Source organism: Balaenoptera borealis, assembly GCF_965194805.1.
Source record: "Balaenoptera borealis genome assembly, chromosome: 21".
In the NCBI taxonomy this organism is placed as follows: domain Eukaryota; kingdom Metazoa; phylum Chordata; class Mammalia; order Artiodactyla; family Balaenopteridae; genus Balaenoptera; species Balaenoptera borealis.
Genome location: NC_138880.1, coordinates 18,321,678 through 18,343,919, shown reverse-complemented (window position 1 = coordinate 18,343,919; position 22,242 = coordinate 18,321,678). Strand labels below are relative to the sequence as shown.

Below are 22,242 nucleotides of genomic sequence, written 5' to 3'. Positions count from 1 at the left end.
AAACAGAGGGTAGACTAAAGTGTCTGTTACATCCAAAACATTTCAACACTTAAGATACCTAAGAATTATATTTAGAAACCACTATGACTGACTTACATACATGTCACCATAACTAAAATTCCCATAAAAAAAAAAGTCTGGATTTTTATTTTAAACTTCTCAATAAATTATGAGTCTTTTCCAGATGCCTGTGTTCCTCACACATACATTCTGTGTTTTAAAAAGGGTTCAGAAATGCAAAGCATATTGAGAAAAAACCTTAATTATAGGTTTCTGGAAGCATAATCATAAACTCACATAGGGACTTTATATTAATTATAGAAAGATCTGTGGCAGGAAATACTGAATTTAAGGCTGTCCATCCTTTCCTAACCTATGCTCCTCAGGGCAGAAGATTTTTCCCATGTGTTTTTTCCCTTTTCCTGCCAAAAATATGTTACTTTATAAACATGTATTCTTTTTCTACAACTCCCTGAGAGGAACAGTTCTGTCAAAGGATAAAATGTAGTCACCTTGTTAAGACATAGTGCCGGAACTTGGTAGAGTTGTAAATCTTGGAATATCATTGGAAAAGGCAAAGACACTGGAAAACATGGTATCACGAAATGCCCCCTTTCTAAATGTTGCTAAAAGGAGGTTTTGGAGGTAATCGGAAGTATAATATTTCAGGGTACAAGACCTATGCAAAAACTTCTCTGTCTGAGTCAGTCCTTGAATGCATACCTGATTCTTGTGGCACAGGGAACACATCATTAGCCAGTAAAAACCTCTGAAGACTCTGCCCGCAGAATTTTCCACCTCTTCCTGTAGGGTGGAGATGACTACAGAGACTACAACTTCAGCAGAGATGCGTCAGAGCACCCCAACCAAGGGTGCATAAGAGCTCTTCTTTATATCCAGTTCCACAGAAAATCACCCAGTCCCATTTTGGAAGAAATGTATTTTTAAGTATTTGCACACACACATCCAAGAGACAGAAAAAAGTAAGAAACACCACAACTGTCTTCAAACCAGAACATTTCTTTAGAAGTTCATTTACAGAGGACTTTTATCTATTTCCCATTTGATTTAAATGAAGCTTAAGACTAAAACAAACTTAGAAAAATACCAACACAGAGACTTACTCCGTCTTTTTCCAACATCGCCTTTGGATGTTGCCGCTTCATTTAGAAGAACCATCCCCATGGTGATAGCAGCATCTATAGTAGTTGTCAAGGAAACAGTAGAAATAGATGCAAATAAAATCTATTAATTTTTCTGGATCTGAACACAATGTGTTCTGTCCCAGAATGATTAAATTACAAACGCACACAGAGGTAAAGGCAATTTATTCTCTTTATATAACATAAGATTACTGCTCTTTGTGTATTTAATTAAATAGGCCTTAATTTTTAGACTATATAACCTGAAACTTTGAGATTTTAAAGGTCTAATTCTAAATGCCCTTATATTCCAGAACTTTCATAGTGCATATGAATTATAAACTCTCAAAACCAATAATGGTATTTCACATTATACATAAAGATATACACCAGTTACAATTAGAATGACAATTTATTGGCAATCATAGAAAATCAGAATATATTCAGCATGGGTCCAACCAACCAACCTCAGTTGGACACCTAATGCATACAAGAGAAAAAGCCACTACCATCCCCATGCAATACCATCCCCCTGCCCGACACACACACCACTAAACTTTTAGGGAATCCACAAAAACACAGTTTGAAAACCTCTGAAATTTAGATTAATTACTAAGTTCTTTGTGTTTCAATCATGTCGTCATGGCCTGAAAGGACAAGGTAAGAGAATGAATGTTTTGCAGTAGCAGTATGTTAGTTTGTGGACTTAAAGAATTCATTATTCTTAAGGTGTTTTGGACAATTTACTGATATAAACTCCCTCAAGTCCAGAGTCATAGGAGGTTGCCAATAATAAAATGATTGAAAAATTAAAAGCTTGTATCACTCAAACTGCTGATACACAGGGAATTTCGACTGCTTAACTTAGTTCTGTGGAGCAGACTGATAGGACTGATGTAGATCCTTAATAAGGAATTAAATTAGGGTTCTCCTTTCATCTTTCTTGGGCAACACCCTTTTATATTCATGTAGAATTCTAATCTATACATTTATGTACATACTTGATCTACTGAAAATTCATGGAGTTCTGGATTATTTTAACTATCACAAAAACATTTTGTATAAATATTCAGAATATAAATGACACTTAAAAATGATTTTATATAGATAATATAAATGAAACAAATATTTCTTTTATGACACCATCTGCTCAGTAGTTTCCAAAATTCCTTTATAAAACAGGGAAAATCACAGTGTGTTTATTGCTGGGGAAAACAAGTTTTAAAAATTTAAATGCTTTAAAATTTTAATGAGAGTAAAGCCATATAGTCAATATTCTCAGGATAAAACTGAATACATGAACATAATATACGTGTGTGTGTGTGTGTCTTATTAGCACACACAGACATAAATATGCACTTAGGAAGAAGTTATTTTATTAAGCAAATTATATTTTATTGGATATTAACTATGGTCACTCAAGTGTAATATATCCCTGTTAATATATCTTCATACGTGTTATTTTTACTACTGTCCCTCTGTAAATTGCTGCATTATTATGTCGTAAACTATGTGACCTACATGCTGCTCATTTGATTGCTTTTGAACTTCACACAAATTCAAACAATGTTGTTACAAAATTGTAAGATTTTCATAAGAGTGTACCACATGTTATTGCTTCATCTTACTGATGGGCATTTGTTTCCAAATGTTTGCTATTTCAAATACTCCTACAAAGACTGTCTTTTTATATGTACACATGCAATATTTTTTTCTAGGGTCTACACCTAGAGGTAGAGTTTTTGAGAGGCTGATATGTGTATTTTCAAATTTACTAGGTATGATCACATTCTGTAAAACAAGTAGTGTTAAGAGTTTCCATTTTTCTTACATTGCCGAAGAAACGTTACGTTGGTATTGCTCAACTATTGATTTTATCAAATTGTTGAGTGGGGATCTGTATCAATAGTGAGTCTGAGTATCTTTCGATATGTTAATTCTTTTTTGTTTAATCTTTTGTATAGTGCTTATTTATTTATTTGTCCATTTTTCCATAAGCATACTTGCCTTTTCTTATTAACTTAGAAAATGCTTCACTTTTTTCTGGATATGAATTGATTAAAGTGTTGCATATAGATTCTTCTACTTCGAAATTGTTTAGTTATGCAGAAGGTTTTCATTTTAGTATGGTCAAAATTATTCTTCTTTTGTGAGCTTTGGTTATTGTTTCTTGCTTATGAAATTAATTCCTACCCCTAAGTCTTAGAAATATTCTCTAGCTTTTCTTAACTGAAATATACAATATTATGTTAGTTTCAGGTATACAACGTAGTATCTGGACACTTGAATACACTAGGAAATGATCGCCACCGTAAGTCTAGTAACCATCTCTCCCATACAAAGTTACTACAGTATTATCAACCATACTCCTTATGTTGTGTATTACATCCCCATGACTATTTTAAAACTGTAAGCTTGTACCTCCTAATCTCCTTCACCTGTTTTGCCCAACCTGTCACCCACCTGCCCTCTGGCAACCACCCTGTTCTCTGTATCTATGAGTCTGTGTTTGATTTGTTCTGTTTTGTTTTGTTCATTTTTTAGATTCTGCATACAAATGAGATCATAAGGTATTTGTCTTTCTCTGACTTATTTCACTTAGCGTGATACTCTTCAGATCCATCCATGTTGTTGCAAATAGCAAGATTTCTTTTTATTTAATGGTTGAGTAATATGCCATTGTGTATATATATGTATATATATATGTGCATATATGTGTGTATATACACACACACACACACACACACACACACACACACACACACATACACACACACCATATTTTCTTTATCCATTCATCCATTGATGGTCACTTTGGTGGCTTCCATATCTTGCTTATTGTAAATAATGCTACAATGAACACAGAGGTGCATATATATTTCAGAATTAGTGTTTTTGTTTTCTTCAAGTAAATAAAATATCCAGAAGTAAAACTGCTGAATCATATGCTGGTTCTATTTTTAATTTTTTTGAGGAACTTCCATACTGTTTTCCATAGTGGCTGTGCCAAATTAGATTCCCACCAACAGTGCACAAGGGTTCTGTTTTCTCCACGTCCTCACCAACACTTGTTATTTATTAAGTTCTTGATGATAGCCATTCTGATGGGTGTGAGGTGGTATCTTATTGTGGATTTGCAGTTTCTTGATGATTAGCGATGTAGAGCATCTTTTCATGTGTCTGTTGGCCATCATATGTCTTCCTTAGAAAAGAGGAAGTCCTCTGCCCATTTTTTAATTAGGTTGTTTGCTTTTTGATACTGAGTTGTATGAGTTCTTTATTATGATATTAACCCCTTATTGGATATATGATTTGCAAATATCTTCTCCCATTCAGTAGGCTACCTTTTCATTTCGTTGACTTTTTTTCAATGTGCAAAAGATTTTTAGTTTGATGCAGTCCCACTTGTTTGCTTTTGTTTCCCTTGCCTGAGGAGACAGATCCAAAAAATTATCGCTAAGACCTATGTCAAAGAGCATACTGCCTATGTTTTCTTCTAGGAGTTTTATAGTTTCAGGTCTTTAATCCATTTTGAATCTATTTTTGTATATCGTGTGAGAAACTGGTCCAGTTTCATTTTTTTGCATGTAGCTGTCCAGTTTTTCCAACACCATTTATTAAAGGGGTAGTCTTTTCCCCATTGTACATTCTTGCCTCCTTTGTTGTAGATTAATTGACCATAAGTGCACAGGTTTATTTCTGGGCTCCCTAGTCTGTTCCATTGATCTGTGTGTCTGTTTTTGTGCTTATACCATACTGTTTTTATAATATTACCATAGCTTTTTAATATAGTTTGAAATCAGGGAGCATGATACCTCCAGCTTTGTTGTTCTTTCTCAAGGTCGCTTTGGCTAATCAGGGCCTCTTGCAGTTCCATGCAAATTTTAGGATTATTTGTTCTAGTTCTGTGAAAAAATGCCATTAGTATTTTGAAAGGAATTGCATTGAATCTGTAGATTGCCTTAGGTAGTATGGACTTTCTAATATATCGTTAAAGTCAGTCAGGTAATGCCATTCTTCTCCTCAGAGCACTCTAATAGCTTTCCATCTCTCACTGAGTAAAATCTAAAGACCTCAGAATGACCCCAAGGCTGTACCTGATTTATATCCTGACCCACTTCCTACACTTCTCCGCCCTTGATTGCTCTGACTCATGTCCTTGGTATTCTTCCAACAAGAGGAACCCCTCTGCCTCAGGATCTTTGCAATTGCTATCCCACTGCTTGAATACTCTTTCCCCCCAATGTCTATGTAACTCACTCCCTCACCTCCTTCAGGCTTTTGCTCCAATGACATCAGAGAAGCCTCCCTTGAACTCTGTACTTCTTTATCCTGCTTCTTTTTTCTCTGTTAACATTGTTTTTTAAAGAAATTTTAGATTCTGTATCTTTTTTATTCACTTATTGTCTCTGTCCTGTCACTACAAATGTTAGCCCCCAAAGGGTAGGAACTTTGTTTTGTTCACTATCTTACCCAGTACCAACTACTCTTTGATGTAGATACTGTAATATCATTATTATCCTCGGTTTACAAATAAGGAAACTGAAGCCACCAGAGAGGTCCAAATAACTTGTGCAAAGCCACAAAGCTAGTGACTAAAAGTTGCAAACCAAAAGAACATAGAAGGAATGAAGTAGGATGATGAGAGGGTTAGATGAAAACGATGAGGGAGAAGCAAAGGAACAAAATAGCTAAATCTATTTTAACATAATGTGTAAGCATAAAATTTTATGTCTAGTGAAAATGTACATAAACAATATAATCTCATCTCTTTAAAAACAAATAATAAGAGAAATGCAGGGAAAGAAAGATAATAAGTTGAAAGCAACTGTCTTGGGGTAATGAGGTTGTTGTGGGTTTTTGTTTTCTGTTATTCATATTCTACATAGCAGTAGTTTGCAAACTTTTTCTCTAAAGGGCCAGAAAGTAAATATTTTGGGCTATGCAAGCTGTATGGTGTATTGTTACTACTCAACTCTGCTATTGTAGTGCAAAGTAATCATAGACAATACACAAATGAAAAGGTGTGGCTGTGTTCCAATAAAACTTTATTTATAAAAATAGTAGACAGGCTGGATTTGGCTCTCGCTGGTCCTAGTTTGCCAACCCTTGCTATAGAGGATCTAAGACCATGCCAAAGATACTATAAACTATTATGTCTGAGAGGAAGTTAGCTTTGCTCTTACGTGAAAATAAAGAAATGAAAAACTTAGTAAACCCTTGTGTTATGATCTTGAAGTAGGAATTTTAAAGCAAAGGGATTACTGGATACAGGTGTTATGTACAACTCCAAGATAAAATATTTTATTAGAAAGCAGCAGGGTCAGGAACCAAGTGTGAGTTTGTGCTCAGAATGTTTTCTGCTAAAGTGAATTTTCTAGGCTTTAGCAAGGAATGAGCTGTGAACCTACTTTAAACTTGATGGCTGTAATTAAGATACATGAATTAAACTAAAATGGCTTTAAACTTGCCAACCCTCCTCTTTTATTTAAAGATACTTTTAAACTTAAGGACTTTGAGTATTGAGAATTATTTAGCTTAAGTTCTACTGTATCACTGAAAACAGTTTTGGCTAAAAGAAAGCCTACATAATACTTATCATTTCGGGAAAAAAATCACATTGGTAACATAAACATTCTTAGATAAAGGACTGATTTATAGACAGAGGAAGAAGCTTGAAGATTATTTGTCAGAGTTAATGTGTAGGTCTTCTTTCATTGGGTGGAAGGCTGAATGACTAATGAAAGGTCCTACAAATCTCTAAGAGATTCTATGTCTGACTCTGGAATAACAGATGCTTTTCTGTCATTAAACTGATGGGTGTAACCATTTGACTATGCCTTATTAAAGAGTCTCAACATTAAAAGAGAATAAAAGAGATGTAAATATACACTAGATAAATTATAATGTTCCTGAGACTTTTTCTATTGTTCTGAGATTGTTAATGCCTATGCCTACACACACACACAAACACACACACACACGCCCTTGTTCTACTTCATGTATTACTTTGCACATTTGCATTGATTAATATCATAGCAATATACACTCAACTACTGTGTACTCTCCAGTTTCTCTCTTTATCCTGTCAATCACCTTCTTACCACGAAAAAAGTCAAAATATTAATATGATCCTACATAAAACAGAAGCTGCTGTTTGTGTAAATTATATACAAAACCCAGAGGCAATGAGCATCCTACTGAACTGGTAACACATACATTTGCATTACATTATAATCCATTCTCAATTGCACATGATGTTGGGTTTACTGTTGCTCCTAGGAAGAGAATCAGGACTGTCAATTTAAAGATAAATGCAAACAGATGTTGAAAAAAAGTCAGCACATTATAGAAGACTTGGTCTTCTATCTAAATATAAAATATCAACTTGCATCCGTCATTAATTTTCTTCTATAGTATGTTTCTCCTAGGATATAACACATTAAAATAAAAGAAATATTTGCTCTCTATCATAGATTGAAAACAAATCAGAGTAAAATCATATTCTTTCATAATAAATGGAAAACGAATATTTTTCTCATAGGAAAAGCAAATATGAACCGTGTAAGAATACATATGTTTTTAAATATTTTAAAACTGTTACTATTGCTAGTAAAACCTCTGCCTTTTATTTCAGAACTTTTACTTCCAATTGACACTAATTTCATGTCATCTTCTTGAGATTCCAGAACTTAGAGGATATGCAGAATTAAGGGACAGGTCAGAATTTGTATACTTGGCAATAAAGCCAATCCTGGAACTCATGTGTCTTGTTTCAACTAGCACATATAACATATCTTGGTGACTGAAATTTCTTAGCAAGGTATGGGAAGATATTCATTATCCAGCCAACTAACCTTTCATCAATCTGCCCTTCACAGTTTGAGAATGCTCTCTCATTTTATGTTTTTGTACCTGTTGCACCTTCCACTGGAATATTCTCGCTCACTCATTCTCCACCTGGGGAGAAACCCTTTTTCTGCTGTATCAAAACCCAGCTGAAAAGTCCGTTCACTTCTCCAGGCATCAAGTTGCTCCTTCCAAGCACTGATTATAGGATCTGTCATACCAGATTAAAATTATTTCTCTATCAGTCTACCTTCTTGCAAACAGCAAATATCTTATATTTTCATTACATAACTAAATGAAAAATTAAAAAAATATTTTACTCTGAAAAATATAAAGGATTATATGAGTTAGTCTTAGTTCATATATTCCTTATTAAAATGTCATAACATTTTTTATTCCTTTTTAAAATAGTTTTCTCTCAAAGACTACTTAGGACTGTTCCCCGCCCCCCCCCCCCAATAAGGTACTGAAATAAAACACTACTAAAAGGGAGAAAAATCTTACTTTTACTAAATGTGAATCAATAACCTATGACATCAAATGACTCCATCTGTTCTTTCTTAGGTTTTTTTCAATAAAATTTTGTATATAGCAATTGCATCTAATGATCTCGCTTACTAAATTAGGAAGAGAAAACCAAAAGGCAGAAACGTTCTCTAAACAAAAAGCAACCACCTGGAATTTACCTTTTTTGTTCTTGTTGTTTAAAGAGAAAAAATATACATGCAAATTACAAAAAAATTACATGATAAGTTTAAAAAATATCGGTAGACTCTGCCAAGGAAAAGTAAAATCAGAAATTATTATATATAAAAAAAATTATTATATACTGGCTTCTACTAAACTTTTATTGATAATTTTAATGAGTCCACCATTTAAAAAGACATTTTCTCTTTTCATAGATAGCTGTAAATAAAAATAACAGGAGCAATAAAGCAACAAATAGTTACTAGTAGCAGAAAGAAAATAGGGGCTTTTAATTCTATGTGTTACTGTTAAAGCAATTATACTCCAATAAGGACATTAAAAAAAAAAAAAAAAAAAACTACATGGAAGACTTCATACTGTTTGTGGAATTTCTTTGCATCCTAAATCTCAGCTTGATGCCAATGAGCCAGGAAATGAAACCTTGGGGAATTCCTGCCATACAATGGAATGACGGTCTCAACACACCTTTTCATTCCTCTTGCTAGGTACTCCTGATGTATTTAATAGGCTGTTTGGAATAAAGTATACTGCTAAAATGCCAGCATGGATTGAAATCAGATAGAAAAGAAAAAAAGAGTCCATACAAATAAGTACCAAAAAGTTACCTCCAACACATATTCCCCCTTTTCTGCAGGTTCACTTCTGTGGTTTCAATTACCCACAGTCCAAAAACATCATATGGAAAATTCCAAAATAATTCGTAAGTTTTAAATTGAGATTTAAATGTCATTCTGAGTAGCATGATGCAATCTCACACCTTCCTGCCCTGTCCCACCCGGATGTCAATCATCCCTTTGTCCAGAGTATCCACGCTGTATTCACTACGCATTCATTAGTCACTTGGTAGCCATCTTGTTACCAGATAAACTGTCGTGGGATCACAGTGCTTGTGTTCAAGTGACCCTTTTAACTTAATAATGGCCTCAAAGCACAGGAGTAGTGATGCTGGCAGTTTGGATACTCTCTTACTGTGCCTGATCTATAAATGAACCTTTATCATAGGTATGTATGTATAGGAAAAAATATAGTATATGTAGGGTTTGGTACTATCCACAGTTTCAGGCATCCACTGGGGGTGGTCTTGGAACGTATTTCCTGTGGAATTTGGGGGGGGGATTACTGTACTGTGTTTTAACACAAATGTGTTTTACTTCATAAATTAACTTACATAATTAAAAGATAAATTAAGAGCAAATATGGCATTACCCTTATTTTTTTTAATAAGGATGAGATGTTCCTAGAAATGTATTTGCACATATTTTATTTTCTCACCTAAATTCCCTCTAAATGTGCAGAAAGTATTAATCTCTTATCATATGAAAGTTGGAAAAGAGAAACCAAGTAGTTAACTTATCAAGATCACAAAATTTGAGAATGGAATTGGAAATACCTACATTTAAGTAAACAATCTGAGACAGACTAGAGCAAAAAATACTCAGTACCTTCTTAATTGTGAAGCCACAAAGCACATAGGTAATTAAGTAAATGCAAGGAATGGGTTACAGATGTGCACAGTTCCATGAAATGCACTCAAGTATGAGTAGCCAAGGATGAAAGGAATAAAAATGTTGAGAACTGATATAGAGGAAGAAGATGGTTGATGTTGTTTGGTGAATTTCAAAAAGATAGTGTTTAGTTCCCCTCTAATAGAAAATGGAGTCTTATAATCTCATTTAAAGCTTCATTTCCAAGATCAAATCTTCCAAAGGTGTCATTTTACTATCTTGTTAATTACACATGATTAATGGGCTCAGTGAATCACACTCCAGAAAAATTAATCCATTGTGTTCCCAGTGTAACCTTTAGAATTCTGATAAATACCATAGGACTATGTTTTTGTTTTGTTTGTTTTGTTTCTGGTCATCTACGCCTTTGCCAAATGTTAAAAGAATCAACCAGTAAATGTTTATGCATGGTATCTGTGACCAGCAAAGTTCTGAGTGAGAAAGATGGGAAAATATAACGGGAAAAACCAAAGCCTTTAGTGAGTACTAGATGTTTTCTTTGTGCCAGCTATCTCATATTCCACAGAGAAGTGCCATGTGGTTAGTTTACTAACCCTGGTTTTACAAGTGAGGAAGTTTGTGAGCTTCTTGAGAATTGGGAGTGCTTTTAAGAACCTCCCACTCCTTTCCTCCACTATAGTTAACACAAGTCTCAGTATATCCTGGCACCTGATGCACTGCCCAGAACATATTATGCAAGTAAAAGAGAACTAAAGGTGGCATATACATATTTGCTAGGTGGATTAAAGAGTGCACTGTTATAGCACAACAAAGTAATAAAATACAAAGCTTTAATGCTATTAAAAGATAGTCTTTTCCATCCAGAATAAAATTAAAAACTTCAAGATGTCACGACTGACACTTATTCATGAAATCCTATAAATAATAATATAATATATAAAACCTGTACAACCAGTAGACTATTAAAAAAAAAAAAGAAAACTGAATTCTAATCCTAGTTCTTCCTCCAACCTAAGGCAAGTCCATTAAATCTTGTGGGTTTTAGTTTTCCTAGCTATAAAATAAAGTTTTGGCCTAGGTGAGTTCTACGAATCCTTAAAGGTTTAAATAGTTATGGTTACATCAAATACTGGAAAATTTGGTCTAGACTGCTTCATTTGAATATGAATCTCAGTAACCAGGAGAATAATCAAATTTTATAAATGACACTATAAGCCACACTCTAAATCCCGATAATGACTCAATACTTTCAACACTAAATTTAACATACAGATATTTCCATGGGACTCACACAAATGTCAATGTTCCCCCAAAGTAGTTTTTTGCCCCAAAAGTAACCTTACTTCATTCTAGTAATATTTAGTTTGTTTTTAGATACATGAAAAGTATCCTATCCTATCTTCTTTACCCTTCCACCGCTTTCCTATCCTGCTATCTTCTTTACCCTTCCACCTCTAAACCATAAATTGTACTGTGTTATCTGATTCATAACATTTAGTCTGCCATGTTCCAAAAAGATGTCGAATTATCCTAAATCTCCCTCTTCTCACTTACTATAATATTTAAGGGAACCAGTACTAAGATAGTTTTTTTTATCCTGCTTTTTATATTATAGGACACTTTTTTCTCCCCATTAAGATCCTAAAGGGGAAAACCATACAAAGGTCACAAAAAACTCTAGCCAGAGATAATCAATGCAGAGCAAAAGCTATTCTTCAAAATTCAGTAGTCAGTTAAAAAAAAAAAAAAAATTACAGTCTATTAATGATTCAGAATTTAAAAAATTACAATGCAAGAAAAAATAATCAGCATAGGAATTAGAAAATTAGTCAAATGGTAAAGTTTAAAATTTAATGTCTTGAAAGTCTTGATATTAGAAAAAAATCAATTTGATAGCATGCAGCTTTGCTTTGTCCTTTTCAGTCCATCTGTGTTTTAAAGGATACTTAGTAGCAGAATAATGTGTGACTCTGCCACGAATTGAGCCTGGCTGCTCCCATGGATGTAGCTCTATAAAACAAGACAGAGAAGCGCAAATTACAATCCGGGCAAAAGCAGATGCTGGGTAGTTTTTTTCTTTGTATTGTATAGTTTTATGCCTTGAAGATAAACAATGGATGAATCTATGAATTAAGCCCTTATTTATAGTTTTGGAATAAAATAATTATTAGTTATTTTTGAATAAAATAATGATTAGTTAACTAGAAATAACAGACGAAAATGTTGGTGGCTGATGTAACTGTAAACTGTAGAAAGCAACCTAACATCAGAAGTAAACTTAATATAATTTGTTAAAAGGTTTTACCACAAATACATACGCACAATGTAATGATTCTTCCAGAGTTACTGTAAAATGTACTTAATATAAGCATAAGGTACAAATTAGAGCAACTAAGTTTAATGACTCTCCATCCTTCAAAGTAAGTAGAAAGTGACCTATCAAAAGTTATATGACTCTTTTCCACATTATCAAAGTTTTAAAAATAAGGAGATAGCTTTATCAATGCATTCATTTTATTAGAGAATTTCATAACCCCAATGAGAAATGTACAGTGTCCTATACCTAGTTAGAACTCTATTAGTTGATACCAGTCAGTTATAGAAATTTGACAAAAATCTCCATCCAGGATATTTTGCTGATTCCCACAGTATTTCTGCTTTAATGGAAAGAGTATTTAACTAGGAGACAGAAAGTTATTCCATCTTGTCCTCAACCCTGGGCATGTCACCAAATCTCTCAGATATTCAATATCCCCTCATCTATAAAACTAGGAACTGGATTAGATGATTCCTACGATCTTGTGGAAGCATATATAGTCTTGTGTATATTGTCATCAATTCTGTCTTGGTATTTCCGCGCAAAGGCTGCTGTTGATACTCTGATCTAAACTGTCTTTGTTTCCATCTCTAATTTCTCAGTCATTTGTAGTGCAGCTGCCTCATCCAAAGGTGTGTTCGGATATATTTTTAAATCACAGCTTCAAGCAAACTGACTAAAAAATAGCCATTTCTGGTTTATTCACATTATAGCTTCTGAGGAATCCTATTATGTGTGTTTTCTTTTTATTCTATTAAATATTTACCAATGAATGACAATAGTGTAGCAAAACAAATACAAATACTATAAGCCATGTGCTTGACATTACTTCATCTGATTAGAAACTAAGATCTTCAGAACTAAGAAATGAAGGTTTTATTATTCTAATAACTGTAACAGCATAGATAATAACAAATACAACCATACCAAGTACTAATAACAACTACCATTTATCAAGCACTCATTTTGTGTTTAACACAAGCTCTACATGCAATATCTCATTTAATTCTAATAACTGTAACAAAGTAGGTATGCTTATGCTTGGCTTAAGTTCCTTACAAGAAAAAAAAAGTGCTCACACCAATTCCAGAGAGATGTGATTTTGAATTGTGATCACTGAAAAAAATGTAACTTATTTAAAAAAGAAGCATTTATGACACCAAGAAAATGGCAAATGAAAACTAAGGTTTGATAGTGCCTGGTGTTACCCAAATGACAGTTTCAGTTCAAGGTCAAATCCACAAAAGCACTTTTGGTCCCTTCTTTCATTTTTAAAGTACATGATTGCAGAATGAACCAAGAGCTTGTCAACAGCTAAAGGAAACGCTGTTGTGATTATAATTTACCATCTACATGAATTCTTTCTGTCCAGTCTTTTCATGCAGTTTGACTCAAATTAGTTATGAAATTTTATTTGCTCATTTTCTTTCCCCCTTCTTGCATACATTATGAAAAATTACCTGTGTGAATCCTTTCAGCTTTTTTCAGTCCCTTATTTACTATCTCCCAGCACAAGAAGAGCAGACACTTGAAATTTAAGAAAATATTTAAGTGATAATCTCTCACTCGTCTAGCATATGACTCTCATTCTTTGCAACAGAAGTACTACAATAGCAAAAAAAAAGAAAACATGATGATTTATTATCAACATAAAATCAGAATGTAGGATGAAAACCTTGTATTTTCTTTGGCAACACTTCCAAGAAGTCAAAAGAGTTGCCTCATTGCTCTTAAATAAACTTACGTCTTTAAGGTTAAGTAATTAATTCTCATCCCTCCCACAAAAAAAAAAACACTTCTAAACAACAAATGGGTTAAAGAAGAAATCTCAAGAGACATTTTAAAATATTTCGACTAAATGAAAATGAAAAACAACTTATCAAAATTGTGGAATGTAATGAAAACAGTGCTTGGGGGATATTCATAGCATTGAATGCATATATTAGAAAAGAAGAAAGATCTGAAATCAGTAATCTAAGTTTCCACCCATGGAATGTACACCACCAAGTTTCCACCCATAGAATGTACACCACCAAGAGTGAACTCTAAGGTAAACTATACACTTTAGGTGATTATGATGTGTCAGTGTAGGTTTGTCCTTGGTAAAAAAACAAAAAAAACAAAAAAAACCATTTTGGTGAGTGATATTGATAATGGGAGAGACTATAAATGTGTGAGGTCAGGGGATATATGAGCAATCTCAGTACCTTCCTCTCAACTTTGTTGTAAACCTAAAATTGATCTTAAAAAAATAAAAGAAAGAAAGAAAAAAAGTTAATCTTGGCTATTTAAGATTTGCCAGTAGAAGAGCCACTGCTTTCCTGATCAAAGCCTATAGACAATGAGGGATCCGTTTTTTATATATGATAGAATCAATCCTTTTTTTTTTTTTTTAAACCATTTAACTCTAAATAAAGAAGATGCTATTTTAAGATACATTAGTTAGTAGGAGTGCAGTAATGACCCCCTAGGTCTCAGTCTCCTTGGTATGCCCAGGTACCCAGAACTAAAATGAAATCATCTTTATTATTTCCTTCTCAGTTTCCTTCTGAGAATACTAACATCCAGGAAGAGATTCTTTTGAACTATTAAGATATACTATCTTATTTAGTGTTAAATTTAATAGAAGTACTTAAAGGCATTCTATGATCTTCCCACTGTATGATACTACAATCTTGCTTAAGGTGGAACCAATTACTTGAGTCTTATAGTAAAAGCAAAGTGTGAGAGCAGGCAGGTAGGCAGACGGGCAGGCAGGTGGGCTTCTGTTGGCAAATGGGAGTATCCGGGTCACCTGCTGGTGCAGAAAACGAGTGGAAATCCCGAGGTACTTAGCACTCTGACATCCTAATAAAAGATTTCTCTATTTCTTGACAGTTACATATTCCTAGCCCTTTCCTTAGGGGTCCTCTTTTTATTCATCAAACTACATAAACTTCTCTGAGGTAGCACTAGTTCTTGCTAGGCTGCTACACCAAATGGCAGATGTGATATAGATCATACAATAGCTAGGCCAAGTCCTCCTGGATTTACCTAAAAGAAGAGATATAAATAGGTATTATCTATATCCAGGTGGCAAAGAATGCCACTGTGTTTGATTTCCCCAGGCTAGGAAGGGTATGATTGGTCTTAAAACCCTTCTCTACAAAAAGTTGTCAGCCCTGCTAGTACAGTGGCTGTCCTTATGAGCTTTACCTGAATTACAGTGCCAATAAGACTGGTAGTTCACATACTGTAAAGGGGGGAGGGGAGGGGGAGAAAAAGTAACAAAACAGAACACCAAAAACAAAAAGCTCCAATCAATACTAAGGAAATCCTCAGCAGAATATGCTGAAATAGTTCATTATAATTGGCCCTTCCTAGAAGGTCAGCCAATGAGAACACAGAGTGCAGGGCTGGAAGACTCTGCAGATACTATAAAACAACCCTAAGCCCCAGACACTAGTAAGACAGCTACTGGGGTAAACTATGTTTGGAGAAGCACCTTTTACTTTTTGAACAAAACTGATAATATGACTGATGAGAGAGCTTCTCATATTCACTGTGCTTTCAAAATGTTGAGAGGTAAAACATGTGACAACACAGTAAGACTAAGTTTCTTCCAAGTGTACGGCAAAAACTTAAAAGGGCCTATGACTCAACTTCTAAGTAATTTTAGTAATTAATATTTTCCTGAGAACACATTTCTAGACTTATTATAGATTTTCTTTTATTCATTAATGAAAGAAAACTTGAAATGCACAGTATAATTACTTTCATAGAATTTTTTTGGTAACTAAAGTAGTAAGTTCAAAATGAAAGGTTATATTATATTCTTCATTTTAAAATCCAACAGAACAGCTTTTGATGTGAGATGAACTGAATATGTAAATCTACAATGCAGAAGTTTTGGTAACTCTGTCATATCAGATATATATGAAAAGTAGAATTTAATAAAAACATGTGGGCTTTTCTCCTTTTTATACTTGGGAAAAAAATCAACCATCAAGGAACATTACTATTCTCATGTCATTATTGTAAACGTAATCTAAAATGCAAGAACAACAACAACAAAACAACTAATATGGCTTAAAATTTACATGATTTTGTGTTAAAAATAAAATCACTCATTTCATATCACTGAATATTTTGCATCTGTGATTGGTGTAAGAAATGCATTAGGAACAGAGTTTCTCTTTTGCCCTATTCTAGCTTTGCAAATAAATTAAATGTTTTCCCCCAGGAAAGCCATTTAACCTCTCTTTAATTCATTTCCCGGGTACAGATCATTTTTTGTTACTTATGGGGCTACTAGGTGATAAAAAGATGCTATTATCAAGAAAAATCTATAAAATGCATTTAAACAAAAAATAAGGACCACTGTCTTTTGAAGCATAGTCTCTTATATTTTTCCTCTTTTTTGGCTTATCTGTGAAAATGGACATTCACATCTTCACTCTCAGTGCTCACATGATAATCTTTGATAATCCTATATATGGAAGCATCTTCACATGGAAGAAAGTACGCTGGGTGGCTAGGCAATTATTCCTTAATAATGAATCTTTTAGCATATCTATGAGATCATCCTTTGATCACTGTTTGTAGTTGCTATTTTTTCCTGTCACCGCCTCACTGATTGCAACATGAGTAAAACACTGCTCAGTCTGGGTCCCATTACATCATGCTGGACTACCTGCTGTGACAGTTTTTCTAGTCCAGTTCTTCAGATAGCTGTAGTCCTTGAAACTTCTCTTATAGTGTCTTAAGAATGATACTCTCTCTAAAGTTCACCTAATGCCAACTGCTTTAAAAGTCCAGTGTCATCCATTTTCTCCGAATGTCTAGGATCACTGCATTCTGATGAGCAAGTCTGGAAAATCACTGCCTCTATATCTTTGACATCAGAGACTTTATCTTGACATTTGATGTGAAATATAGCACAATGGTATGATAAATGAAACCTGTCTAAAAAATGAAAATGACGCTGATAAGGATTCAGACATTAGATCCATATAACACTGTTGACAGTACCACGGCTCTGCAGGCCTTGAGACTGGCTTTAACTAATGATGGGTGCTACTGGTTGAGCCTGCTAATCTGCCAAATGAGACATCAAATTCTTGGTGTGATTCTATTTCTTTAAGCTTAATATTTGAAGGCTTCAAATTAACGGCATTCATCCGTATACTTAATCAGTATACTAGCAACGTGAATCCAGGTATATGAGAAGTATTTTGCACGTAGAGGCTAATATACAACTTCTGGTTCTTCCATAAAAACTTTATAGCACCAAACACAGCAGTCATCTTCAACAGAAGTACCACGCTGATGGCTGGGAACTCTGGCTAGAAACCAGGCTGCTAGCGGTGTGGGATGGGGTGTGTTACGTAACCGACCTGTGGTTCCGTTTCCGTATCAGTAAAGCAAGGATGTTGTAGTAATTTAAAGCTTTAGAAAAGTATGACATGAAGTAAGCCTTCACTAAGTGTTGGCTATTGTTGTTATATTTATTTATTCAACTGGTATTTATTGAATGTCTAATACGTGATAGGTACATTTCTAGGCACTTGAGGTAAGAGTGAACAGAGCAAATATCCCTGGCCTCACGGGGTTTATAGTCTAGTGTTTGTGCACACATGTGTGTGTTGGGGGAGAGAGCCAGAGAAAGACAAAAAAACAACATAAATAAGTACATAATACATATATGTATATATAGATAATATAAAATTAATTGTATACAGAGAACAGTATTAGCCATACTGATTTTGAGGGACGCACACACCAGGCAGAGGGAAATCATGGCCGGCGCGAAGGCCTTAAGGTAGAAATGTGTTCAGGGAACAGAGAGGTCAGTGTATTGGTGAGGCCTTAGATTTTACTCTGAGTCACATGGGAAGCCTTAATAGGTAAGTTCTGAGCAGAAGAGTAATGTGAGCTGTGCTGAGAATAGACTAAAATGGAGTAAGGATAAAAGCAAAGAGATGAGATGGAGGTTACTACAGTAATCCAGACAGCAGATGCTGGTAGTTTAAAGCAGGTTGATGGTAGATGGTAACAAGTGATCTGACCCTGGATATATTTTGAAGGAAGAACAACAGCATTTCTTGTTTGCTGTGTGTTCTTACGCAAAAGGAGATCAAAACTTTATAACAGATAGAATGTGTAGTAAAAATTTAGTTATTTCAAAGTTCAAATTCATAGTAAATATATATATTACAGTATTTATTCTAATATATAGAACATTCACATTCAATTGGGAATACATGAATTTAAAACAAAATCTAGGTATTCATGGGTTTATTAAAATAAAGAGGTCATTAAAAATGGTAACATGTACTTTAATTAGTAAGGACTCTATAATTGAAATATAGAAAAGTTACGTTATTTGTCCATGACATTCTATTCTCTTTTCACATTTTCTCCTTTGGATGATTCATACTTTTAAATTCAACAGCTCTTTTGTATGAAAGACTCCTTCTCACACAGGTCTATAGTGTCACATTTTATGGAGTAACTACTAATTGGATATATCTACTTGAATATCCCACTTGAATGTCCTAACACTCGAAAACCAAAATTTTTTCAAACAAATATCAGTGTTCTCCGCACAAAATAATTTACCTTTGCCAGACTTGCTAGACTTCTATGTTCCTGTCAATAATGCAACCATTCTTCTAACGACCAAGTTTCAACTTTAGCATTTATGTCTGCATCAATCATAGAGCCAGTGAACACTTCCTATTCTACGTTTGCCATTTTTGTTACCTTGACACAACTGATTGTGCCTGAATGTTTATTATATCATGCTTGGATTACAGATGCTCTAATCTTTACACTCCAATCTCTCACTTCTAGCTAAATCTTCGAAAATCACCACTTTCATCAGTCTACTGCCCACAAACCTTTGAAAATTTAAAATTGCTTAGAGGCCAAAGCCCTTGGCAATTAAGTCAAACACTTTTGAATCAATCAATTAATAAATCAAGCCAGAAACTATCTACTCAGTACTTAAGAGAGATACTGTATTCCATAAAATGAGAAAACAAGTAAATATAAAATGTGGTTTTTTTGCTCAAAAGGAAACATAGTAACATTTGCATAAAGAGATCTCTAACCATATAGACAAAATAAAATGAGGGCAGTGTACTTAAAACACTCTAGAATTAGTAGACCAAGATTTGAGTCTGGGCTTGAGTTGCCTCCTTTGTAAATGGGGATAATAATAGAATCTTTCTTACTGAGGACTGCTATAGGATTGAACAGATCAGAAGTTAAAAAAATTAGCTACTAAATTACATGGTATTTAGTAAGGACTATAATTTTGGCTATCAGTTTAGCTATGTGTTCAGTGAGTTCTAGAGAAATATAAAAGGTGAAATTACTGTAGGGTGAAATGGAAGGAAAAGACTCCAAAGATGGTTAACTGTAAACAGGGTATTTCGATGGAGATTATGTTGAGATAAATTAGGAACACTGGGAGAGGATTTTAATCAGGTAGACTGTGACAAGGAAATTAACAGAGGATGGGAAGGAGTTTAATCTTACTGGGAAAGGGTATGGAGGTAGACATGATTGGGATGCCACATTAAGTCCATTTATTCTCACACTATTTCTATTAAAAAAGATTACAACTCAATGAAGAAAAAAAATTATGGCCCCCCAAACATCCTATCCTCGTTTCCACCTCTCTATGGGTTCTTAAGGCTGTTCCATTTTTTTTTCCCTGACCCATATCAAGGAATGATCTTTATTCTTACTGGGTAACCAAAATTCAGCTTGATTTAATGCCAACTCAAATTCTACCTCTTTTAATAAAATTTAATAATTAATAAACAGTTAATGCTCTTAAACTATAATACTGTCTATAACATTTAATCTGTATCTTAATCACATATGGATTTAGAATGTTAGGATTCTGGACTTAAAACTCACATGAATAACACTGTATCAGGAAAAAGCATATATCATTTATAGAATACAGAATATTACTTCTCAGAAAGAGAACAGGCTTCAAATACTTGCTTCTACATATTTTAAAGCAATTTAAATACAAAACATATTTAAACCCTAAAGCGAAATGTAAAATGATTGTAGAACTCTGTATATGTAGTGTAATTCAGGAATTTTTTAAAAATCTAGAGCATCTATTAATAACTCCATATTTTTTAACATCTTAGATGAAGCTAACATATGAAGTTAAATTCCTCAAAATAGCATAAAGAACAGTTAAACTCAGGAAATTTTATATATAAATCTTAGAGAAAAAGTGATGCTTGATGCTTTAAACAGCTATGAAGCATGAATGTTATTTAAAATTAATAAAATCAGAGTTTACTCTTTTCAGATTGAGACTGAGCTCATTAAATAATGATTTTATTTTTAATAAGCAGTTTTTTGCCAATAAAATTTTTAACAAGTAAGTATTGATATTTGGTGGTTATCAGTATGTACTATAAGCATATAATTAAAAAATCATATTTCTCCAGAGATTTCAAAAGTGTATTCCATCATTAGTAATTAATGTATTACAAATATACTTGTGTATTAGTATTACAAGGGAGTATTTGTGTGCACTTAGTGAATTTTTTACATATAAATTGGTTTTTTAATATATAATTCCATTTTTAAAACATTGGCTTTTTCTTTATAGATTTTAAAAATCTTACATGAGAGCTTGCAAATATCAAAATGTGAACTTACCTTCACATATTGAGAGTTTGTGACACTATAAATATATACATTATATAAAGACTAAAGCTTCTTTTAACTGTGCTTTCTCTCTCTTTTTTTAAAACTGGCTAATTCATAAGAAATTCTTCAGATTTGTTCGTAATCAGAAATACACAATAGGGGGAAAAAGGCACTCACAAATTTTGTATTTGGATATTTAAGGCCAGTCAAAACTCATCTTATAGATTTAAGACTTTTGCACTTTTCTGTCAATTCTAAAGAGGTATATTTTCAAAGGAATATTATCTGGAAAAAATAAGCAGAAACAAATGAGAGTCTTTCCATCGTATCGGTAATAAAATTCTTCCATGAGTTTTTCTATAATCGGGAAGTACTTTTTTCCAAAAACAGCCAGCACTGCTGGGAGAAATTTGAAATGACTTTTTACAAACACAAATTATATATACACACACACACATATATATATATATATATATATATATTTTTTTTTTTTTACAAGTGGACATGTGTGGAAAAGCTTAGAAAAGCAACTGGAAAGATCTGCACAAAATTGTAAACCACTGTTAACTGTGGAACAAATTTTACAAGTTGAGAGAGGAGTATTGAAAAAGGAAGCTTACATATTTTCTTTTACATAGTTCTGTATTATTTGAATCTTTTACAACATTTACAAAAATATTTGTGGATTATTTGGGGAACAACATGTTCTTTTAAAGAAAGGCAAAATTTTTACTCTTGTCATCAAGTAGTTTATAATATTCTAGAAAAGTAAGAATTGCTTGCAAATGCTGTGGACAAATCAGATTTTAAAAATGACTGGAAAATGTCCATCTGATTTAACAACATGGAAAGCCCTGGTGAACTTGGTGTGATTTTGAGGGGAGTGATGGGTGTACAGGAGCCAGACAGAAGGACGCTGGGAGTGACCAGAAATGAAGTGAGTTCATGGGCACAGACAACCTAAGAGAATAGAAGAAACCGAATTCAATGATACTAATTTCAAGTTTGAGAGCTTGGTTTTGGGAAATGTTACAAGTTTTGATGAGGTTTCAAGTAAATAGTTCCCAAATGGGCAGTTTAAGTGGAATGA

General features: G+C 33.7%; 1 protein-coding gene across 7 annotated transcripts in view; it reads right to left on the bottom strand.

The window, feature by feature from the left end:
- TUSC3 (tumor suppressor candidate 3) overlaps positions 1–22,242 on the bottom strand; it is a 184,192-nt gene that overhangs the window by 16,267 nt on the left and 145,683 nt on the right. For 3 of the 7 annotated variants that reach the window (XM_082375040.1, XM_082375042.1, XM_082375041.1), the window contains exons 7-8: positions 12,112–12,175; positions 1,125–1,199 (exon numbers count right to left, since the gene is read on the bottom strand). The exons of 2 other annotated variants lie outside the window; for them this stretch is intronic. In XM_082375040.1, coding sequence (XP_082231166.1) covers positions 1,125–1,199; positions 12,112–12,175 — 139 coding nt within the window. The remainder of the gene's footprint in view (positions 1–1,124; positions 1,200–12,111; positions 12,176–22,242) is intronic. 2 more of the 7 variants (XR_014239093.1, XM_082375044.1) reach the window with 1 other exon arrangement.